Genomic DNA, 22,510 nt, shown 5'->3' with positions numbered 1-22,510 from the left:
AGAAGGAGAGAGAAAATGCACCAAAAAATCGGCTAAAGCCGGGTAAGGAAGACGAAATTCACCAAATCCGGGTCAACCCGAGAGCTAGCCCGACTCCTTTCCCTTCGGCCCAGCCCAACTATAGCGGCCCAAACCTCAATCCAGCCCTGAAGCCCACGGTTCAACTGAAACCAACCCGAGACCAGACCCACGGTTTAACTAAACCGGCCTGCAACCCAAATACCTGTGGCCCAGTCCAGTAAACTAAGGCCTAACGACCAGTTTGGCCCAGTAGCCTTTTGCAACCGCGACTCGAACTAGAGTGTGACCTGCGCCTTGACTCGACGCCACCGCACGACGTTGTGTGTTCTACTTCTGCCACGTGGCACACAGAGGCGCAGGCGGTCCCTCAGTTCGGCTTGGCGCAAACAGCTACGACAGCTCCTAGCAGTTGTTTCGGTTCAGCTCACCTGTTTTCGGTCCGATTTCCACTGTTTCTATACTCTTGGATCCGTTTTCGGCCTGATTTCCACTGTTTCTTTCCTCCTGGATCCATTTTTGGCCCCAGTTAAGGTAATCGAGGTCGTTTTAGAGCCGTATTTCACATTTATTGAGTGATTGATAATTTAATTGTGAAATACTAATGAAAGGTGGCGAACGGTGTGATAGGAAACAAACTCCGACAACGTAGGAAGCAGCTCTCAAGGAACGGGGGCTTACGTAGCTAATTAGGGAGTACTTCGGGCAAGGTCAACCAAGTGAGTGACCTTACTATAGGATAGGCTAAAGATTGTATGAATTATGATGATGTATGAGTATCATGTTGTGCTATGATGTATGTTATGAGTACATTATTTATGTTTCGATGCATGACGTACATGTTATATTTGATGCACTTGATGACTTTTATGATGAGTATGATGTATGCATGACGATGTTTTCCATGTTGAGCATGCTTTATGATGTTGTGTGCTACATTGCATCACGGCGTTAGATCGACATATGACACAACCCTAAGAGTATGAAAATGATATTAGTGTAAATATCCATGAGCACGTGTTACATAGTGTAACAAAGAGATGAGACTAGAGGGTTGTGTCAGAAAAGACGTATAATTGGATTAGAGGGACCTTATACATATTTGTGTTCATAAGCATAGATGGTTGCATATTGATACCAAAGCTTTAAGTTGGTTAAATCTATTAGACAGATTGATATCAAAAAGTAGGTCGTTGGATCCCCTACAGCTCAAGTTAAACTATGCTTTGCCTCGACCAAGAATGTGTATAGTAAAGTTAGCAAGCATGATCTAACTTCTCGTGTGAACTAAATGCATATGTCAGTTATATCTTATGAACATAATTAGGTTAACATTGGTTAGAATACCTATTAACCTAGATTTTATTATTGCATGATGTTTAGATTACGGCCCTTAGTACTTTACGAGGCAATGCCAAAGGTAGTAGAAGTAGTAAGGCTCCATCTGAGTTTGATCTGGTGCATCACTCATCTCAAACAGAGACGCCACAAGTGTAGGTACCAAAACAAGTAGTCTCCGACATGATAATAGGTACCAAAACGCATCATGCATGTGATAGTTCTTGGGCCTGTTGGCTGGCTAGTAGATTGGCTTGCTGAATGGTTACCAGGACTTGGATAGACTCACACATTAGCTTAGTACCGGCATTTACTCCGCCCCTGGGGTACAGCCTCAGGTGCAGCTTGTGGTGGCAGAGCAGACTGGGGCGGAGGTTCATCTTGTGGTGGAGCGCTAGCGGTGGTAGCGCAACTGGTGGTAAGATTGGGGGTGGTGTAACTTTTACCGACCCAGTCTCTGATCCTTCTCAAGGTGGGCCCTCTACTGCCACACCTCGTCCTATTCCTCTAAGACGGGTCGCCCTCCTTCCTTGTCTTCCTCTTTCTCTTCTTCGTTCTCTAGCATGGTTCTAGAAACCAAGATAAGGTTGCTTAAGTCTAAGGCCTTAATACTATGCATATATAAATAACAATATACACATTATACAATACATCATAATGCCTCAGAAGTAAACACTCAACATGCTATACATCATATCATACTCATTATTAAATACTTAAAACATACAATAATTTCAGCATACAAGAAAATGCATGTGAGTTCGAAAATATTTTTCCTTTTTTATCTTATGCAAGGCGTACCTGACGGTGACGGGGCATTGATGTTGGGATCATGGAGCGTGCCAAGCCTACATCGTAGGCTAGTGTATAGAATCTAAAACCTAGAGCTCTGATACCAACTGTAACGACCCTAAATTTCCACATATCGAGTCTCCACTAACGTCTCATGCTCATCTTAAATTCGAAATATAATTCTAAAAATGATCATCTAGTGGAGAATTTAAAACTTTCATAATACTTCAAACAGATAGAAAACACCGTCGGACTTACGTGTTTCAAAATATCATGCTGGAGTTCAAAATATGATAAAAACAATTACAAAATAAATAATTTAAATAAATGAAATGCAAACACCCTATTCTAACCTAAGACTAGAAATTTTAAATATGCAGCTACCCTACATACGCGCCATAGTCTCTGATCACGATACTGCCATCAAATGTACATGGGCGCCTTGCCTTTACCTAAAAACAATATGGCACACGGCCTGAGTATTTCTCGAAATACCCAGTAAGTGACCCCACTATAGGGGCCATGCTAATGCAAACACATGCAATCATGATTTAAGGACCTATCTCTAAACATCATAAGGGTGACCTCCAGTCTCGGACAAATTAGATGCGTAGTACTTCCCTTCACACGTGCGAGTGTGAATCTTCAGGGCACTCGCACGCCCCCTGAACCCTCTGGTCAAACTAATCTGTAGCGATGTCCGAAGGTCAGTGGAACCCCATAGTGTCATGCGCCTCATGAACACCTTTATCTGTGCGCATTCGCGCTCATCATCATACGGTGCGCGTCTGCACTCATCATTTCTAGGGAACACCTCCCACTATCAACTAGCAACCTATGATCGATCTAAAAAAACAAATAATAGAAAAAATGAGTATAAAAATTATTTAGTAAACAGGTCCAAGTCTGTTAACTAACTGACTAATTCATTCTCAGTAGTACATCGATGTCTGTCATACTAACAATTATCACGTCTACGGATTTTCAGATGATGTACATACACTCTACTTGAGAGCGGGTATACATAAGTCTCTCTACACTCTACTTGAGAGCGGGTATACATAAGTCTCTCTACACCACCTAAGCCCCTTGGATTCATAGCAATGTGGCCCTTTTGGCCACACTTGAAATAAGCTCTAGATCCGGCCATGCATCTATCCGCGATATCTATTCGCCTATTGCGGTCTGCATACAAGTGATGGAAGATTTGGCTCCATCTGTTCGTACTGTCGTTTATGTCCTATGATACTCGTCGACTCTCGACATTCTCCGACCTTAGGCTCCTCCATGGCTTTTGCAGGGTGACCTCATAAGTTATAGGGTCTATGGCCTCTACAATATAGTAGATCTTCGCGTCTACACTGAGCCATCTTTAATTCCATGTCCACCTACTCAGTGCAAACCGCTTTAGTCTCATGAATTTTCCTTCCATAGAGAGTGACAAAACGTCCACTTTGTGTCAACTGGGTGAACTCCTGTTGTTTCCGTAATCGAGCTGACTTTGGGTATTACTCCCCCAAAAATATCTCCTTGAATTGGGACCATGGTATCACCCTCCGTCAGGTGTGAGTATCTCCCGCTTATCTTCCCACCATAGTTTTGCGTCACCCTTAGCATAAATGACGAACACGCTACCTTCTGATCATCCAGACACTTCATCAATCGGAAGATGGCCTCCATCGACTATAGCCATAGTTGTGTCGTAGTTGTGCCATAGTTGTGTCACTGTTAAATCTTCTGAGACATCGTTAAGGGTACGAGGATAGTACTGTTTGAAATTCCGTAGTTACCTCGCTTCTCACGTAGACTACACATTGTTGGCCTGATAGGTAGTCACCATCGGTTACATCATGACTTGGAATGAATGTTTTCGCATAAAAAATCATAAGTCTTGCATATGGTAGCAACCTTATTATTGAATAAAAAATAGTGTCGTTATATTATCCCTATATATTTAACTAATTTGAATCTCATTCAAACTTTAAATATATTATTATTTAATTTATATGATATATATTAATTATTTTAGTATTTAATGTAAATATATTTTTTTTCTTTTAATTATTTAATATATATAATTTTCTTATCCTTCAAATTAAATATATTTTTGTCTATTTATTTTATAAAATATTAATTTGAACCTTTCAAATTAATTCTATTATCTCATATACATTCCTTATATCTAATATATTATATATTTATTTGAACCCTTTAAATTTTTATTATCTCATTTACATTTCTTATATCTAATATATTATATATTAATTGGAATCCTTAAAATTTTTGTTTGAATTAAATTGAATTTTTTTATTGTTATTATAATCCAGTGAGAGAAACCTTATAAATCCACTTAATATAAGCTATAAACTACAATCTCCAATGATACAAAATTAATTAATTAAATTTTGATTAATCAATTTTCATTCATTAACTATCATCATTCTAAGAGTTGTAAGATAAGTTATGTTCATTAATATAATTATTATCAACAAGTTATTCATAATTACAGCTGAGTCAAAAATTCATTTTACTCTTGTAATTCAAGCTTTATATTATACAAATTCAAGCTTCTCTACCATAAAGTTTTAGATCTACCAGTTTTCACAAATAGTCCTTACCGTTAGAAACCACTATCAGAATAAGTAAGCACATATCATACCTTTTTTAATTTAGTTGATCATGTATATACTAAGTAGCGAGTGGCAAATTTCTAAAGTTGCATCAAATTGTTTTTGTTTGATTTTGTATTGGATTCATCAAAAGTTGTATCAAATCATATCAACAAAATTTATAACTGAACCATTTTAACAATGATGGAACCCAAATGTTTACATAAAAATTGTTTTAGCAATAAGAATTAATTTGAGATTTAAAACCCATGATGAGATTTGGTATACTAGAGGGCAGGTGGGGAGTAAATATTGAATTGATGTTGGGGTCTCTTCTGTTCGGGCTGTCTACAAAAATGACACTATTTCGGCCATTGAATGTCCATGTACTCTGAGACTTCCCTCTCAATTTTTATAATACATTCAAACTACAAAACTAAAATTTTAGCTTATACACGACAAAGAGAGAAGAAAAGAACGAACATGTGAACGAGAAAAATGAGAAAAGATGCATAAAGGAGTTTAGAGGACTAAGGTAGGTGGGCACATTCAGAGAGAAGCTATTCACAATAAAAACAGCTGGGACCTCACCTCTTCGTTTCAATTTCAGGAATCCCTTACATCTTCCACCAATCAACATCACTCACCCAACTCTTTCCTCTTTTTTTTCCCCTTTGCATCGTTTCATTACGAGCAATCCCCAACCTGTCCAAAGCGAACAACATCGGCTAGCAGTGGACTTAGGCTATTACAAATGGTATTTAACTGGATGGTGTGCCAAGGATGGTAGGCTTCCAAGGGTGGTGGATTGTGAGTCCTACGTTGGTTAGAGAGGAGAACGAAACATTCCTTATAAGGGTAAGGCACAGGGTGTGGAAACCTCTCCCTATCGGTCACCTTTTAAAACTTTGTGGTGTAACTCCCCATTTTGCTTACTTTTCACCCACATTCAACTAAGTACTTACCTCAAGGCTCTACCTAAGAATGAACTACATAATAAAAAATGGGGTAAGCAACTCCCAATATGATTCCAAACAAGCCTCCTATGCTTTCTGCTTAGTATTTCTAATCAAGAAAGGGAAAAGAGGAGAGTTAGAACCAAAAGACTTTTCTAACTTTGAATAGTAATATGTTTGTTATCCAGAATAAGTGTGTATCTACTACTATTTGACAAATTCACATGAATTTCCAAATATGGAGAAGTGTATTACCAAATAATGATTCAAGCATCACATGAAGAAGACTGACACCAAAAAGATGGAACCCTAAAGATAAGCTGCCAAAAGGAGTAGACAAAATTGTGTGGGTTTGTTTTCACAGAAAAATTTGACCACTCTCATTATCTCAAACTGCTTTATACATCAATGTCTAGAAACACAGACAAAATATCCATTCACTTCCAAATAAATGAAGCTGTTTTGGAGTGTTAATAAGAAACAAACATTTAGGACCAAAATGAAGCTGTTTTTGCTTAAACTTTTGAATATGCTGTTATAATCTTTCCAATTTGCACTAAAATAAAAGCATTCTACCCATAGTTGTTAGTTTTCCAAAACCAGAAGGATTGTTTTTATAAGATAACTAAAAAAAGTCTTAACAAATCTTGACCTTGAATGCTACCTAAAAGCTATTCTTAAGTTTAGAACACCCAACCAAAATAGCCACTCCAATCAACTCTTGTTTTCTAATCATCCCAACAACTGACATGATCCAAACATGGACTTAAGATTTGATGCAACAAACGAAAAGTTGCGTCATCTTCCTGCAGTTAATAACAAGCATGGCCATGAGGCCTAGCCTAGCTTAGCTCAAAAGGAATTCCAATTCTTCATGGACACAAAAACAAGTAATTTATGTGGACATCAGCTTACAATGTCAGTGGAATGAATTCAACATCAACCCTTCTCTTGTTGAAGGGTGCACAAAAAAGGGCGAAACAAAGACAGATGCAGTAAGAACTAATTCATATTCCATAGGGATAAATTTACAGAGGCACCATATTGGGGGCAAAATTCAGATCGGCCTTTTTCCTTCACACTAAAATGGACAAGAAGCCATTATGCCACCATGAATCTATATATAGCTGAGAAGAAGAGTTTACCTGGAAGAGACAGAATTCAAAGCTTTGGCAAATCCACTCATAGCTCCATATCCCTTTGAGCTGAATCCCAAGCAGCCAAGCAATCCTTGCCTGTAAGGCAAGTATGTCTTCTTCTTCATCTCCTCTGAGTGAGCTCTGTTAGCCGTGTAATGACGCTCATGTGGCGATGGTGGAACAACTCTCCTCTTTCCAACTCCATTTCTAGGCTTTCCACTCGCCTCTTTCTTCGCTCCAACTCTTCCTTTTGCTTTCTTCCCCTCTGAAGATCGATCCACCAATGGATTTATGAACTCTTGCTTAGCAACAATCGGGTTTGCCCCTCCTGATTTCTTTTCTTTCACAGGAGTAAACGATATGTTAGACCAAAATTTGGTGTTGCTTCTTCCTTCGCTTTTACTTCTGTACAGAAAATCCTTCAGAAAAACCCATCTCTTCGAGCTCCTTCCTACCGAAGACGATCTCGAAGAACAAGCCGAAATCGAAGGAGTACTCGCCTCAGAATTCGAAGCTGTTTCTACAACCTTCTCGATTACTTCACTCTCTTCAGAATTTTCCTTCTCAGTCACAGAGCATTCCACACTGATTCCGTCTCCATTCTCGCTCTCCGTCCACTCAATCGGCGAATTTCTGAACGGCGACATGGATCTAGTTCTCCGCCGCTGCAGTTTATTCCTCAACCTCAGATCCCTCCCTCGAACAAACTCAACGACTCCGTCCCCTTCTTCTTCATCTCCAAGCTCCAAGTTCAGCAACGGCGCCAATGGCATCTCCAAGTGCGTCGAAAGCTTCATCGGACGTATCTTCCCGTTGTGAAACAACTCATCGGCGGAGCTCATCGACGCCGTGGAACTCGAACCGCCATTAGACCCAAACCTAGCGGAGAAATCGAACTCAAACGAAGAAGACTGATTCTCCATGAAAGTAGAAGAGGAGTTGGTAGGGTTTTTGGTGATGGCAAAGTGCATAGGACTGGCCGGAGCACTGTAAAAGAAGCCGGAAATGGGGCCGCGGCAGGGGCTGGAATGAGCACTGACGTAAGGAGTGGAGGAAGCGCTATCGAAATCATCATAAAAGAGGTCGGGGTCGATGGAATCGAGACATTCGCCATAGATGGCGGTTTGAAGCTCTGTTTGGGAGAGTGTAATGGGGGATTGGGATTCCATGAATTTGGTGCTCAGTTCACAAAGCTTGAAGGAGGCTCCCTGCTAATTAACAGAAAACAATATTTATATATTATAAAAATGTGGAAAAAAAGCTTTAAAATATAAAAAATAAATTAAAAATGTTAAAAGAGCACTTAGTAATTCCAAAATAGTGAAAAATAATTGGACTGACAATAAATGTTTGCAATGTTTTTTCTTTTTTCCTTCTTATACTAATAAGCTTAGACTTCCCTTTGAAAAAAAATATAGTAATATAGTAACATCCTTGTCCAAGGCGTGTTGATCATGTGTCAGTTAAGTATAAAGACGTGTTGTCTATGGCCGCATACCTGTTCCATACTCCTTTTACTTACTTCCTACTTGAGTCATGTTATCAAAGTTGTGGTCGTTGGTTATTTGCTTTAGGACTATAACTTTGCTTTCTTATAAATTATTTTCAACACATTTTCTCGTTCACAATTTCTAAACGCTTTCTCTTAAACGTAATCGAGGCTTGATTATACATCTGATTTGTCTGTGAATTATGATTTTCACACGGCTGACTTGTTCGTCGGATTAAAACAAGTGTCGTCTAATCGTTGTCCCGCTACCACAAGAGTGTGATTGGGACAAGTGGTATCAGAGCCGAGTCGACTCCTTGAATCGTAGTAATCAAACATGTCTGTTGCAAAACAATTGGGCAAGTCCCAAGCTGACCGATTGGTAGACATTGAAGATCGATTACTCTACCTGAGTGAAGTTCTTGATGGAATGGGGCTCTTGAGGTCTCACATGAAATGGCAGATATGATCGACGAAATGGCAGGTTGACTTGAAGCAATGCTGGTCTATGAATTAATGGTTAAGGTTGAAACCCTAGAAGACAATGCCACAACTGTTGATGCCTTCGAGTGTGGGGATAACTCGATGGTCTTTGTTGCCTAGATGGAAGAATGTAACAAGAGCTTAGATAATGCCCAATAATTGATTGTTCAGATGGTCTTAGAAATATCTGAAGATTTAAGAGCACTCCTTGGAGTGGTCAAGGTTGAAGTGGCGGATATGAGTGTCAAGCTAAACCTCACCATGAGAGTAGTGGGGAACCAAACTCAAACTAGGGGTGCAGTCTAATTCAACAAGGTGAAGGCCCCAAAACCTAAGCCCTTCTGTGGGACTCGAGACACTAAAGCTTTGGAGAACTTTATCTTTGACCTCCAGTAGTACTTTCGAAAAAGACAAGGTCATTAATTTTGTTGAGGAGTTGAAGCCATGGCGAAGACCAAACTTTACAAATAAAGAGTCCAAGATCTTTCCATGACCAATGCTACAGTTGAATCCTTAGAACAGATCAGTCTCAAGATGAAAGGTAGGACCAAACTTCCGTAAGTGGGGGTAATAGAAATTACTGACCCAACTCCCTCACGGTGAGGGAGGTGACAAACTTGAAGGATATGAGGTGAATGCGAGTCCTCTCAATAGAGAGTTCCTCACCGCCAGAGTAGTGTCAGTCGCCCTAGTCTTGCTTCATATGTAAGGGGGCCATCGAGAATCTGAATGCTCACAAAAGGCGGCACTCTATGTCTTCCATGCAAAACTTGGAGTGAATTCAAAAGCTAAGTACTAGATGAGAAATATTAAGACATACCTAGTAGAAAGCTTGGGAAAAACCCGCATGGGAGCCCTAAAGTATTTATTTGCTCTTCATAAAAGAGAGAGAAATATAAGAGCTAGTCGAGCGCAGTCTTATATATGTCGAAGTTAGGGTTAACCACATAGTGGCTAAGAACACTAATGTCGATTCTGGAGCCATCCACGACTCCATGGCAGAGATTGAAACCAAACAAAAACACTTAAACATCCTTGGCAACATCCTTGGCATTGCGATACATGAAAAATGAAAGCTGTCAGTTCAGCCGCACTACCTGGCTTTGGAGTTGTGAAATACAACTCCAATCAAGTTGAGGACTTGGATTGGACAAATTGACTTTCTACTTAGTTATATACTATAAAAGTTGTGGTGGTTACTTATTTGCTTTTAGCCTATAACATTAATTTCTTGTAAATTGTTTTCAACAAATTTTCTCGGTCATGCTTTCTAAAACACTTTCTCTCAAATGTGACTCGATGCTCGATCATACGTTTGAATTATCTGCGAATTACGATTTTCACACGACTGATTTGTTCACTAGGTTAGAACAAGTATCACACAATCATTGTCTCGCTGCGCAATTGTGACACCAGATATATGACCTACATTTTGACCTTACTTCCCTACGCAATTTGAACCGTTTGCTTGCTCCACCTAGTTCATGACCCTTTTGACCTATTTGACAATTTTTAGACTACTTCGACCCTTTGTCAAATCAGTTCATCGTAGTTTACCCTTATTCCTACCAAATTTTGTATGATTCAAGTAAGTTGCTTTCAAATTTGGTTTTTTTTAACCTACTTTATGAAAATTAAGTAGATTAAAGCTCAAGAAGTTGCTGAATTCTAATATTAATATGTATTTAATTAATTTGAATCTTGTATCTAAAATACATTTTATTATTTTAATATATATCATATAAATAGATATACTTTTCTCTCTCCGTACCTTATATATTAAATATTTATTTAAACGCTTCAAATTAAATATATATTTTTCTTTATATTTAATATATTAATATTAATTTGAATATTTCAATTTTTTTTAATTGAATAGATCATTTTAGTGTTACTAGGAGCCAATAAGGGATGGACTACCGCTTATAAGCATCAATAATACAAAATTAATTAATTAAAATCTCAAATTAATCAATTTTCATTCATTAACTATATATCACTCCACTGTAAATCTAGAGTTTAATTCTTATACTATCTTTCGACAAGTTGTAAATAATTACATCTTATACTATGTGTCACTACTCGATTTTTAAGGTTTTAAATCTCAGAACATGACTAAAAAGACAAAGACAAATATATATATATATATATAGATATATATGTATATGTATATATGTATATATAGTAAAATTTAAATCACAAAAATTAAATACAAAGTAAAAAGATGGTGTAGTTTGGCATAAAGGAGGGAACGAAGGTGCACAGGTTGTATGATTCTCAAAATGAGAAAATCCATGTGAGCATAGATGTCGTATTAAAAAAAGAAAGAAGTCGAATTGGTGCAGCTCCAACAAGAACAAACGGATTGTTGCAAAATTCACAACCCTAGAAAACGAGGGAGACGCGCATCGATACCAACACCAACAAATCTACACACGTCATCACTGGTGACACCATAAGACATGACGAGTTCTTCAGAACGAGGGAGTTCAGGCAGAGCGCAGGAGAATCCACAACAAATCGTGGACCCAAGAAATTTCAGTCTCTCTCTCTCTGAAATTTATGCAGATACAGTCGAAGAAGAATTGGATCCTAAATGATGACCTCTAAGAAGAAGTATATATTGTCCAACCTAAAGGCTACGTCATCAAAAATGAAAAGTACGAAGGGTACAAGTAATCAAAAGCTCCCTATGGTTCACAAAAAACACCAAGGGCATGGAAAATATGTCTAGACAAGCGCTTGAAGAGTCTTAGTTTCATGAAGTGCTCCTGAGAGCAAGCAGTGTATATAAGAATTTATGGAGCTGAAACACTTTTAGTGTGGTGTGTATGTTGACGACTTGATCTTCACTAGGACAAGTGTGGAAGACATTAAAGAGTTCAAGCAACAAATGATAGAATTTGAGATGGCTAATCTCTAGTTACTCACGTACTGTTTCGATATTGAGGTGGACTAAAAGAAAGTTTGCATCATGCTAAAATAAAATATGCTAAAAAAGGTATTGCAACAATTTAAGATGGTAGAGTGCAACCCGACCAAGTATCCTATGGAAGCAAAGTTACAACCTAGAAAAGATGCGGAAGGAAACTTGGTGAATTTCACCAAGTATAGGCGCGTCATCAAAAGTCTGATATACTTTACTCATACTCGTCTGTCCTTTTATATGTTGTTGGAATGGTGAGTAGGTACATGAAAAATCCAACTACGATGCATTATCAAGTGGTCAAGTACATTCTCCGCCATGTGAAGAAAACCACAAGCTACGAGTTGAAGTATCAAAGAGGATGATCAAAGAGGACGAGGTCCTAAAAAACTAGTTGGTCTTACTGATAATGATTTAGTAGGAGACATTGACGACTGAAAAACACCGTAAAAATAGCATTTTATCCGAAAGAAAATTTGATCTCTTGGCAATCTCAGAAACAGCGAATTGTGGTAGTATCTTCTTGTGAAGCCAAGTTCATGGCTGCAACTACGGCATCGTGTCAACCATTTTGGTTGAGAAGTTTGTTGAGTGAAGTGACCGAAAGTGAGTTAAAGTCGATTACTTTCTACGTCGACAACAAATTTGTTATAGCATTGATGAAGAATTTGATATTTCACAAACATAGCAAATACATCGACACTCGCTTATACTTCATTCTTGAGTGTGTCGAGAAGAGACAATCATTACGGAGTTCATATGTACTGGAGAGCAACGTGCAAATATGCTCACCAAAACCTTAGGAAGAGTTAAATTTGCAGACATGCATGTCGAAGTGAATAAGCCTCTTTCACACATAATTGGATACATTAAACCGTGTTTCACACATAATTTTCACCCAAAGATTGATCATCTTAAGTAGGTAGCAATGTTTGAATTAATGAAACATCCTTGTAAAACATATCCAAGCTGAACACACGTGGTTGAGTGTCCTTTGTGACAGATGTGAGACCAACCGCAATTGATGCGTCAAATAAAGAAATTATAAGATAGGGACTAAGAGGGGATGTGTGGATCCCATGCATTTTGTTCCCATCCTCCACACCTCACTACATGCTGTCGCATAAACACCAAAATTCAATGTCCTCTTTCGACTTTTTCTTTAAACTTTTTCCTCAAAACTTTAAAACGCTTCTGCTACAAGAAGATTTTCACACCTTATAAAGAGTGTTTCGTTCTCCTCCCTAACCAATGTAAGACTCTCACAATCTACCTCCTTCGGGGCCAGCGTTCTCACTAGCACTCTTTTCTTTCTCCAATCGATGTGGGACCCTTGCCAAATCCACCCCTTTGAAGCCCAGAATACTTACTGACACATTGTCTCGTGTCTACCCGTTCGAAAAACAACCTTCTCGCTGGCACATAGTCCAGTGTCTAATGTGAAACTCTCACGATTGTTAACAACAATTTCCATTAAAAAAAAAAATAGATTGAACGTAAATACGTTTCAAGATTTATAGAAAAATGTTAGCAGAGACTAACTTTCTTTAAACAAAGAAAAAAAAAGAATAATAATAAATTCACAATGATAACTAACTTTAAATTATATTAAAATTGTAAAAATTTAGTAGTAGATGAGTAAAATATAAAGGATTAAAACGGTATTTTTACTTCATTTTTGTTTTTACTTTGGTCCTTCTATTTTAACCATATTTAATTTATATGTTCCTTTATTTTTAGATTTGGTCCATTTTAATCTTCGAACAATTTTTGATACATTAGTTTTAGTCGTATTTTAAAAAAACGATCATTTCGTTCTTTCAATATAAAGTATATATTGTGTTCGTTTATTTTATTATGAATATGACATTGACAAATGAAATATGTCACGGACTTAAAAGTGTATTAGATTGAAAACTAAAAGTTCGTAAAGTAAATAAAAATAAATACATATTTTGAGTATATTGTTTAAATCTTAATTTTATGAAAGTAATTTTAATTTTGAAAAGAATAATGGATGTTCATTCCCATAAGGATATTTTTAAAAATAAACATAAACGATCACTTCAATAAACGGCTTCTTAGAAGAACCTACAAACCTAAAATATAAAATCCAGTTCTTAGGTTAATTTATTTGTTGGGTTAAAATATAAATATAGAACAGCATAAATTCACTTGGTTTAGTAAATTGGTTTTGAATCTTGGAAACATAACAAATATCCCCCATCTTCTTTTACTAAAATTTACTTCAAAGCTTCGCATGTTATGATTTAGTTCGATAAAGGGTAAAAATTTGCATAAATTTTAATGCAAAATTCATAATTTATTAAAGTTTATGTAACGACCATAAATTTCTATTTACTCAGAGTCGCTATTAACGTCTCATGCTCAGCTAAAATGCGGAATATAACTCTTAAAAAGAAAAACATCATCTATAACATAAATGTCGAAAACATTTAAAACATCTTCTTCTGTGGAAAATATCTCCATGGGTTTACGTGTTTAATACGAAATATTGAAATTAAAATAAAAATAAAAACAAATACAAAATGATTTAACTCAATGAAATGCAAAACAAGCTATTCTAACCTAAGATTAGGAATTTAAATATGCGTCTATCATATGCACGTGTCATGGTCTCTGCTCGCGATGCCATCATCCGTACATGAGCGCCTTGCCTTTACCTAAAAAATGATGTCGTGGCTTGAGTATTTCAAAGAATACTCAGTAACTGACCCCACTGTAGGGGTCATGCTAAATGTAAACACATTCAATCATGTTCTAGAGACCTATCTCTGTCTCTTTCTCATACTAGGGGTGACCTCCCGTCTGGACTACTATGGATGTGTAGTACTTTCCTACACACGGCCCACACGTGTGAGTGTGAATCTCAAGGTGGCTCGCACACCCCTTGGACCCTCTCTAGTTAAGCTAGCTGTCTATAGCGACGTTTGGAGGTCAGTACAACCCTTGGTGTCATGCTCACCATGATCACCGTTGTAATGACCCTAAATTTCCACATACTCAGAGTCGCTACTAACGTCTCATACTCATCTATAATGCGGAAATATAACACTTACATGAACATAATTGATAACGTAAATTTCAAAAAAAACGTTTAAAACAACTTCTTCTCTGGAAAACACATCCATGGTCTTACGTGTTTAAATATGAAATACTGAAATTTAGAGAAAACAAAAACAAATACAAAATAATTTAAAACAATGAAATGCAAAACAACCTATTCTAACTTAAGACTAGAAATTTAAATATGAGTCTACCCTATGCACGTGCCACAGTCTCTGCTCACGATGCCGCCGTCCTCCGTACAAGTGCGTCTTGCCTTTACCTGAAAAATGATGTGGCACACGGCCTGAGTATTTCAAAGAATACTCAGTAAGTGGCCCCACTATAGGGGGCCATGCAAATGCAAACACATGCAATCATGATTTAGGGACCTATCTCTAATTATCTTAGGGGTGGCCTCCAGTCTTGGACAAATTGGATGTGTAGTACTTCCCTACACACGACTCACACGTGCGAGTGTGAATCCCCAGGCCGCTCGCACACCCCCTGGACCCTCTGGTCAAGCTAATCTGTAGCGACGTCCGGAGGTTAGCGGAACCCCATAGTGTCATGCACCTCATGAACACCCTCATCTGTGTGCTTTCGCACCTGTGTGCATACGCGCTCATCATACGGTGCGCGTTCGCACTCATCATCTCTAGGGGAAGTAGCCCTATGCTTATGAACATACAATATGCATGAGGTCCCTCTAAATTCATCATAATGTCTCTTCTGACACAACCCTCTAGTCTCATCTCTTTGTTACTCTAGGTAACACATACTTGTGGATATTTATATTAATATCATTTTCACGCTCTTAGGGTTGTGTCCTATGTCGATCTAACGACATGATGCAATATGGCACTCATCATCATATAGCATGCTCAATATGGAAAACATCATCATATTAAGGTAAACGTCATGCAATCATCATACTCATCATATTGCCACAAAGTGCATCAAACATATCAAGTACGACATTCATCAAAATATATATATACTGAGCACATCATCAGGTATCATAACCCACACATCATCATAAGTCATACATCATCATAACTCATATACCGCATCGTATGACATAGTTCATACAACATCGTAACTCATACAATTTTTAGCCTATCCTATAGTAAGGCCACTTACCTGGTTGGCTTTAGCTGAAGATTCCCTAATTTAATTAACGTAAGCTCCCGTTCCTCGAGAGCTGCTCCAAAGGTTGCTAGAGTTCGCTTCATATCGAACCGTTCGTCACCTTTCGTTAGTATTTCACATTTTAATTAATAATCCAACTAACAATGTGAAATACAGCTCTAAACCGGTCTTAGTAAAAATCAAATTCCACGTTTTCATTGTTTCTAAATTTTGGTTGGATAGTAAAACTTAAATTGAAAATATGTCAATATTATTTCATGCTGCCTCAATCATTCAATCCAACTATGGTTTGTTATAATATTATATTAATACTTTCTCACATCTTCCATTTTCTTCTCTTTGTTGTACCACTTTATTTCTATTCTCTCTATCTTCTTTTTCTTTCATATAAATGACTATGCAATTATAAAATAATATTCAATCAATTCTGTTTTCTTCTCCTCAACCGTATGACTATCAATTAACAGAAGCCATTTTCAATTTTTTTTTCTTCTCTTTTCTGAAAACTATTATCATTAACGGAAGACATTTTGAATCTATTATGTTTTCTTCTCTTTTCTTTTTCAATCTATTATGTTTTCTCCTCTTTCCTAAAACTACTATCATTAACAATTTTCAATCCTTTCTTCTCTTTCCTAAAAATGATGATTACATTTAGATGCAATTGACAAAGTCATTTTCAATCAATTTTGATTAGAAATCAGATATCCAAAAATCTAAATAATTGAAAAAGAGATATAAGATAACTTCTCTATCCCTATCAAAAGATAAAAGGAAAGGAGATCTAACTTAATAATTTTTCTCTCTCTTTCCATTCCTATTAAATTTGCTTGAAGTGAAGGCCGTGATCTTTCCTTCGTTTTTTTCTCACATTTTTCTCTTTCCAAAATCTGCTATTTTTTAGGAGGGGTTAGTGGAGATATTTGGGGAAGGTGGAGAGAGGCCATAATTTACTTTTTTTTTTTTTTTTTTTTTTTTTTTTTTTTTTTTTTATAATTATTATTTACTTATTATTATTATTATTATTTTTCTTTTTCTCCTTTTTTCGTTACAACCATCGTCATCATACTGTGCGCGTCCACACTCATCATCCCAAGGGGAAGTATCCCTATGCTTATGTACACACAACATGCATGAGGTCCCTCTCATTCTCATCTTAACATCTCTTCTAACACAACTGTCTCTTCTTCTATATTACATTATTAGATATTTATATTAATATCAATTTTCATGCTCTTAGGGTTGTGTCCTAGGTCGATCTATCAACATGATGCAACATGACATTCTTCATCATCCAACATGCTTAATATGGAAAACATCATCATGTTAAGGTACATATCATGCAGAAATATCATACTCATCATATAGTGTCATTACATGCATCAAGCATGTCCAGTACATCTGCATCGTCATAAAATCTACGTACATCATCATGCATCATAACTCATACATCATAGTTCATACATCATCATATAACTAGTGTATGACATAATACGATACAACTCACAAATCATAAAGCATAAAATATTGCATACATCATCACAAACAATCACATATTATAAATCATATAGTTTCTAGCCTATCCTATAGTAAGGCCACTTACTTGGTTGCCCTTAGCCGGCGTACTCCCTAATTATAACATTCGTTCTGTTCCTCAAGAGTTGCTCCAAATATTGTCGGGGTTCATTTTCTATCACACCGTTCGATACATTCCATTAGTATTTCACAATTTAATAATAATCCAACTAGTAACTGTGAAGTACGACACTTAAACTGTCTCAATTACCTTAATTGGGGCCGAAAACAAGTCCGGGAGGGTCGAAACGGTGGAAATCGAGCTAAAATAGGTGTACCTGAGCTGAATAAGTCGAGGAGCCACTGGGAACCGAGCCAAGTCGAGCCAATGCCATCCCGAAGCCAACCTCCACATGTAGAGCGAATGTAGCGCCCTCAAAGCTCTGTCGAGCCGACTACTCCCAATGTGGCTCTAACGACTTTAGGCAAATCGTGTTGCTTATTAGGCTTGGAATATCTATTTCTTAGCCCCGTTCACCATTTTAGACTCTATCCTACAATTTTTTACTCTCCTCAAGCCAATTTTGACCTTTCTAAAGGCATTAGAGATAAGTATCACAACTCTTTAAGCAAGTTAAAGTGTTTTAGTTAAATTAGGGCTTTAGGCAGATTAAGGCGCTTAACATGCTCTAACTTAGTGACATGGATTCTATAGGTGGACTTGGACGCTAAGGGACATGTTCAACCTAGTTACAAGGGTTAATTAGTGACTTCATCTTGAGCTACCTAGATAAATGGTTTACTCCTATTTAAGTTGGATAAATTGTTTGAAGTATGAACGACGCATGCTCTATGGCTCTTGCATATGTTGTACCCTATGATTGTTATGTTTGCTTATCATGTTATGATATGTTCTTATGATGAGAAATGTCATGTTATGGAATATCATGTTGACATGTTATGCAATTGATGGATGTGACATGTTATGAAAGATAGTACCATGTTGTAATGATTATGTTATGTTGAAATGAACGAAGATATGTATTAGATCAGGATACGTCTTCGTTATGATTGGTATAGACTCGTACCTTATGACATTTATGTTTGCCATGATTTTATGATACATTATTGTGTACATCATAATACTATGCGTGTTCCCTTCCCTCTGTGATATACCGATAGGGTGGCTGTTTGCTAGTCGAAGACCATGTTCAAGGGGTATGTATACGAGCTCGCTTAGGGGTCCATGTTTGCATACGTGGGTCATGTGTAAGAAGTACTACACATCCAATTCTCCTTAGACTGAAAGTTGAGACTAAGACCATGAAATGATGTTTTATGATAGGTCCCAAAGATTATTGCATGTGATTGCACTTCTTGCCTTAGTAGGGAGTGACTTACTAAGTATTTCTTAAAACAATTAAGTCATATGCTACTTTAAAAGTAAAGGCAAGATGTCAAAACTTCACTAAGAGAGTAGGTTGTGTCCCCACACACAAGACAAACAAGGGGGCGATCTTCAATTGGCACCCATCCGGCCACGTGAAAGCCAAGATTTAGAAGTGTCATGATGCGACCGAGTAGGATGGTTCACCATCCAACACACCAAGAATGTGCATTTAAGCTAAGTCAAGACATATGCAAAGTTTGAGAGAACGATAAAATACGAGTGTCAAAGACAAGATCAAAGAGAATCAGGTAGGACCTTAGGCCATAACCTCAAAAGCCGAGTTACGATATGAATTTTGGCTTGCGACTCTAGATTTAAGTCCATCTCAAAGAAAGATGAAAACTCACCAAATTTGGTGTAAATCGGATACTCGATGAGTCGTGCACAGGGTTGTATGTCTGCTTGCCAAAATGACTTCTACTGGAGAAGGATTGGAAATTCTTTAATATATATGATAGGGGGAGGTATGGTGTCAACTCTCCACTACCTCTGGGCCCTTCTAGCTGACTTCAGGTCTCTCGACGCACTTCTAGTTGATCTCAGCACTATGGAGCCTTTTCTAATCTGTAAGGAAGTGTTGAAAGCCACTTCTCAATTTGTTGGCTCTTTGCGTCTTCTTTGTCGGAGTCTCTCCTACTTTCTTCGCTTGAAAATTCTTCTTCTTTGCATGAGGTCGTGTCGTCTCTTCCTGCTTGACGTCTTCTTGGTCAGGATAGTAACGTTTCAAGTTACTAACGTAGACAACAATATTAGTTTGCATCCATGAGAGCAATTGGATCCTATATGATGCTTACCCGACCTTGTAGACAACTTCGATTGGTCCATAATAATTTCATACCAATTCTTTATTCTTGTGGTTTTGACCTTTGAGTTGATCTGATCTCAATTTAATCAAAACTCTATCTATCTTGAAATTGTTGTGGTCAACGCTTCTGACTGCCCCTTCTCTTCATCGGTCTGGATAATATTCTTGCGTGAACATGTGTTGCGTTCTGAGGTTTGTCCATGTCTCCCTCCTTCGACAAAAGTGTTGGCTTGGTGTTTCTCCCCAACCCTCGGGGAATCACTAACAATGGTCTCTGTGGTATAATGGACCCAAATGTAAGCAAGCAATTTAGCTGCTTGTAGAAGTTACTTAGCTCAGGCATAATCATATGACATTCATTTGTGGCAGGCGATCTCGCTCCCAATATAACATCAAGCTCATGATGTATTTGCCTAGGTGGACACAAATACCTTGTCTGACTTCTTTGTCTCACATCACAGTGTTTTGTATCAACTGGGAGGTTTGTGTTTGGGTTGCCTCACTCAAGATTCCCTTTTCAAATAAGGTAATGATAGTGAGCACGAGATCATCATGGCTAAGATTCTTTCTCAACGTAGTGCTGACATCATTTTCACCCTCCTGGCTGGCAGGTGTTTGTTTGGATGATCGTCGGGTTGAACCTTGTTATTACTAAGTATTTTTCGAGGGGCATGAAAATGAATTTGTGTTCTAGTAGAAAGTAAATCCCTTACACGATGTCGAAGTCATCCTTCTTGACTATCACAAAGTCGTTTCATCTAGTCCAAGTCCCTAACTTGATCAGGAGTTCTCATCACGACTCCTAAGACAGGTAAAGCGATTAAATTAACGACCTTCATCTTTCCTGCATCTTGATGTCAAAGGATATTCAGACATTTTTATTTGGTCTTCGTCATGAATTTGTGGGCGGCTCTAAAGTCGACAATAGTATATTCTGGCCACTCTGTGATTAACCTAGGCCTCGACATATATAAGACCGCATTTCACTAGGTCTTCTGTCTCTTCCACTCTCTTCTAAAGATCAGAGAAGTACTTTAGTGCCCCCACATGGGGGTATTCAATATATTCAATTGACAAATATTTTTGTTTCTAACGTTTCATACTCGACTTCTTATTCACTCCGAGTTTAACTTGGAAGGTGTTATAATGTCACCTTCTATGGGCATTCATATGTATGATGGGTCCCATTGTAAATGAAGCAAGACGAGAGGCCTCGACTTTGACTATGACTATTTTGGCCGTGAGATTTTTGCATTCTTCTCCTGTAACGACCTTAAATTTCCACATACTCAGAGTCGCTACTGACGTCTCATGCTCATCTATAATGCGGAAATATAACTCTTACATGAACATAATTGATAATGAAAATTTCAGAAAAAAAAAAAACGTTTAAAACAACTTCTTCTCTGAAAAACACAGCCATGGTCTTACGTTTTTAAATATGAAATACTGAAATTTAGAGAAAACAAAAACAAATACAAAATAATTTAAAACAATGGAATGCAAAACAACCTATTCTAACTTGAGACTAGAAATTTAAATATGAGTCTACCCTATGCACGTGCCACAGTCTCTACTCGCGATGCCGACGTCCTCCGTACAAGTGCACCTTGCCTTTACCTGAAAAATGAAGTGGCACACGGCCTGAGTATTTCAAAGAATACTCAGTAAGTGGCCCCACTATAGGGGGCCATGCAAATGCAAACACATGCTTATGAACCTGCAATCATTTAGGGACCTATCTCTAATTATCTTAGGGGTGGCCTCCAGTCTCGGACAAATTGGATGTGTAGTACTTCCCTACACACGACTCACACGTGCGAGTGTGAGTCCCCAGGCCGCTCGCACACCCCCTGGACCCTCTGGTCAAGCTAATCTATAGCGACGTCCGGAGGTCAGCGGAACCCCATAGTGTCATGCGCCTCATGAACACCCTCATCTGTGTGCTTTCGCACCTATGCGCATTCGCGCTCATCATAAGGTGCGCGTCCGCACTCATCATCTCTAGGGGAAGTAGCCTTATGCTTATGAACATACAAAATGCATGAGGTCCCTCTAAATCCATCGTAATGTCTCTTCTGACACAACCCTCTAGTCTCATCTCTTTGTTACTCTAGGTAACGCATACTCGTGGATATTTATATTAATATCATTTTCATGCTCTTAGGGTTGTGTCCTACGTCGATCTAACAACGTGATGCAATATGACACTCATCATCATTTGGCATGCTCAATATGGAAAACAACATCATATTAAGGTAAAAATCATGCAATCATCATGCTCATCATAATGCCACAACGTGCGTCAAACATATCAAGCGTCACTCAACAAAATATGTATATACCGCACATATCATCAAGCATCATAATCCACACATCATCATAACTCATATAATTATTTAGCCTATCCTATAGTAAGGTCACTTACCTGATTAGCTTATACGGTTGTCACCAATTTATCTTTAACGAAAGTTCGATTTTTTTCCTTTGTATCCGAGCCAACCTATAAGAATCCATGGCATCAATTTCATGTTAAATTCTCTAACTCTTACGATGGTTCATGTGCTAAACTTCATACGAGCATTAAAGACTTTGCATAGATAAAGTCTTGGAACGATTCTATTTATATTAAGATTTCATTTTCTATTTTTTATTTCGATTGACTTTTTTTACTCTGCTTTTTCTCTCAATTTTTTGTTCCAGACATATTCTTGACCAATTTTTTTTAATCGATTCTTACTTAATTATATTGTTGGTCGATTCGGATCCATT

The 22,510-nt window shown here is 37.7% G+C and overlaps 1 protein-coding gene across 2 annotated transcripts; it reads right to left on the bottom strand.

The window, feature by feature from the left end:
- Positions 1-5,297: 5,297 nt before the first annotated feature.
- LOC111437750 lies at positions 5,298-8,057 on the bottom strand. Of its 2 annotated transcripts, XM_023075808.1 has the most exons (2): positions 6,859-8,057; positions 5,298-5,822 (listed from the first exon to the last, which is right to left on the bottom strand). In XM_023075808.1, exons 1-2 carry the CDS (start codon positions 8,019-8,021, stop codon positions 5,801-5,803), a joined length of 1,185 nt encoding a protein of 394 aa, XP_022931576.1. In that variant the 5' UTR covers positions 8,022-8,057; the 3' UTR covers positions 5,298-5,800. The 2 variants fall into 2 exon arrangements, with proteins under 2 accessions (XP_022931576.1, XP_022931577.1); XM_023075809.1 differs by lacking the exon at positions 5,298-5,822 and having other exon boundaries at positions 6,591-8,057.
- Between the last annotated feature and the right edge of the window lie 14,453 nt (positions 8,058-22,510).

Source organism: Cucurbita moschata, unplaced genomic scaffold (genome assembly GCF_002738365.1).
Source record: "Cucurbita moschata cultivar Rifu unplaced genomic scaffold, Cmos_1.0 Cmo_Scf00066, whole genome shotgun sequence".
In the NCBI taxonomy this organism is placed as follows: Eukaryota; Viridiplantae; Streptophyta; class Magnoliopsida; order Cucurbitales; family Cucurbitaceae; genus Cucurbita; species Cucurbita moschata.
Note: the sequence above shows the minus strand (reverse complement) of the source record. Positions and strands in the feature narration are given on the sequence as shown.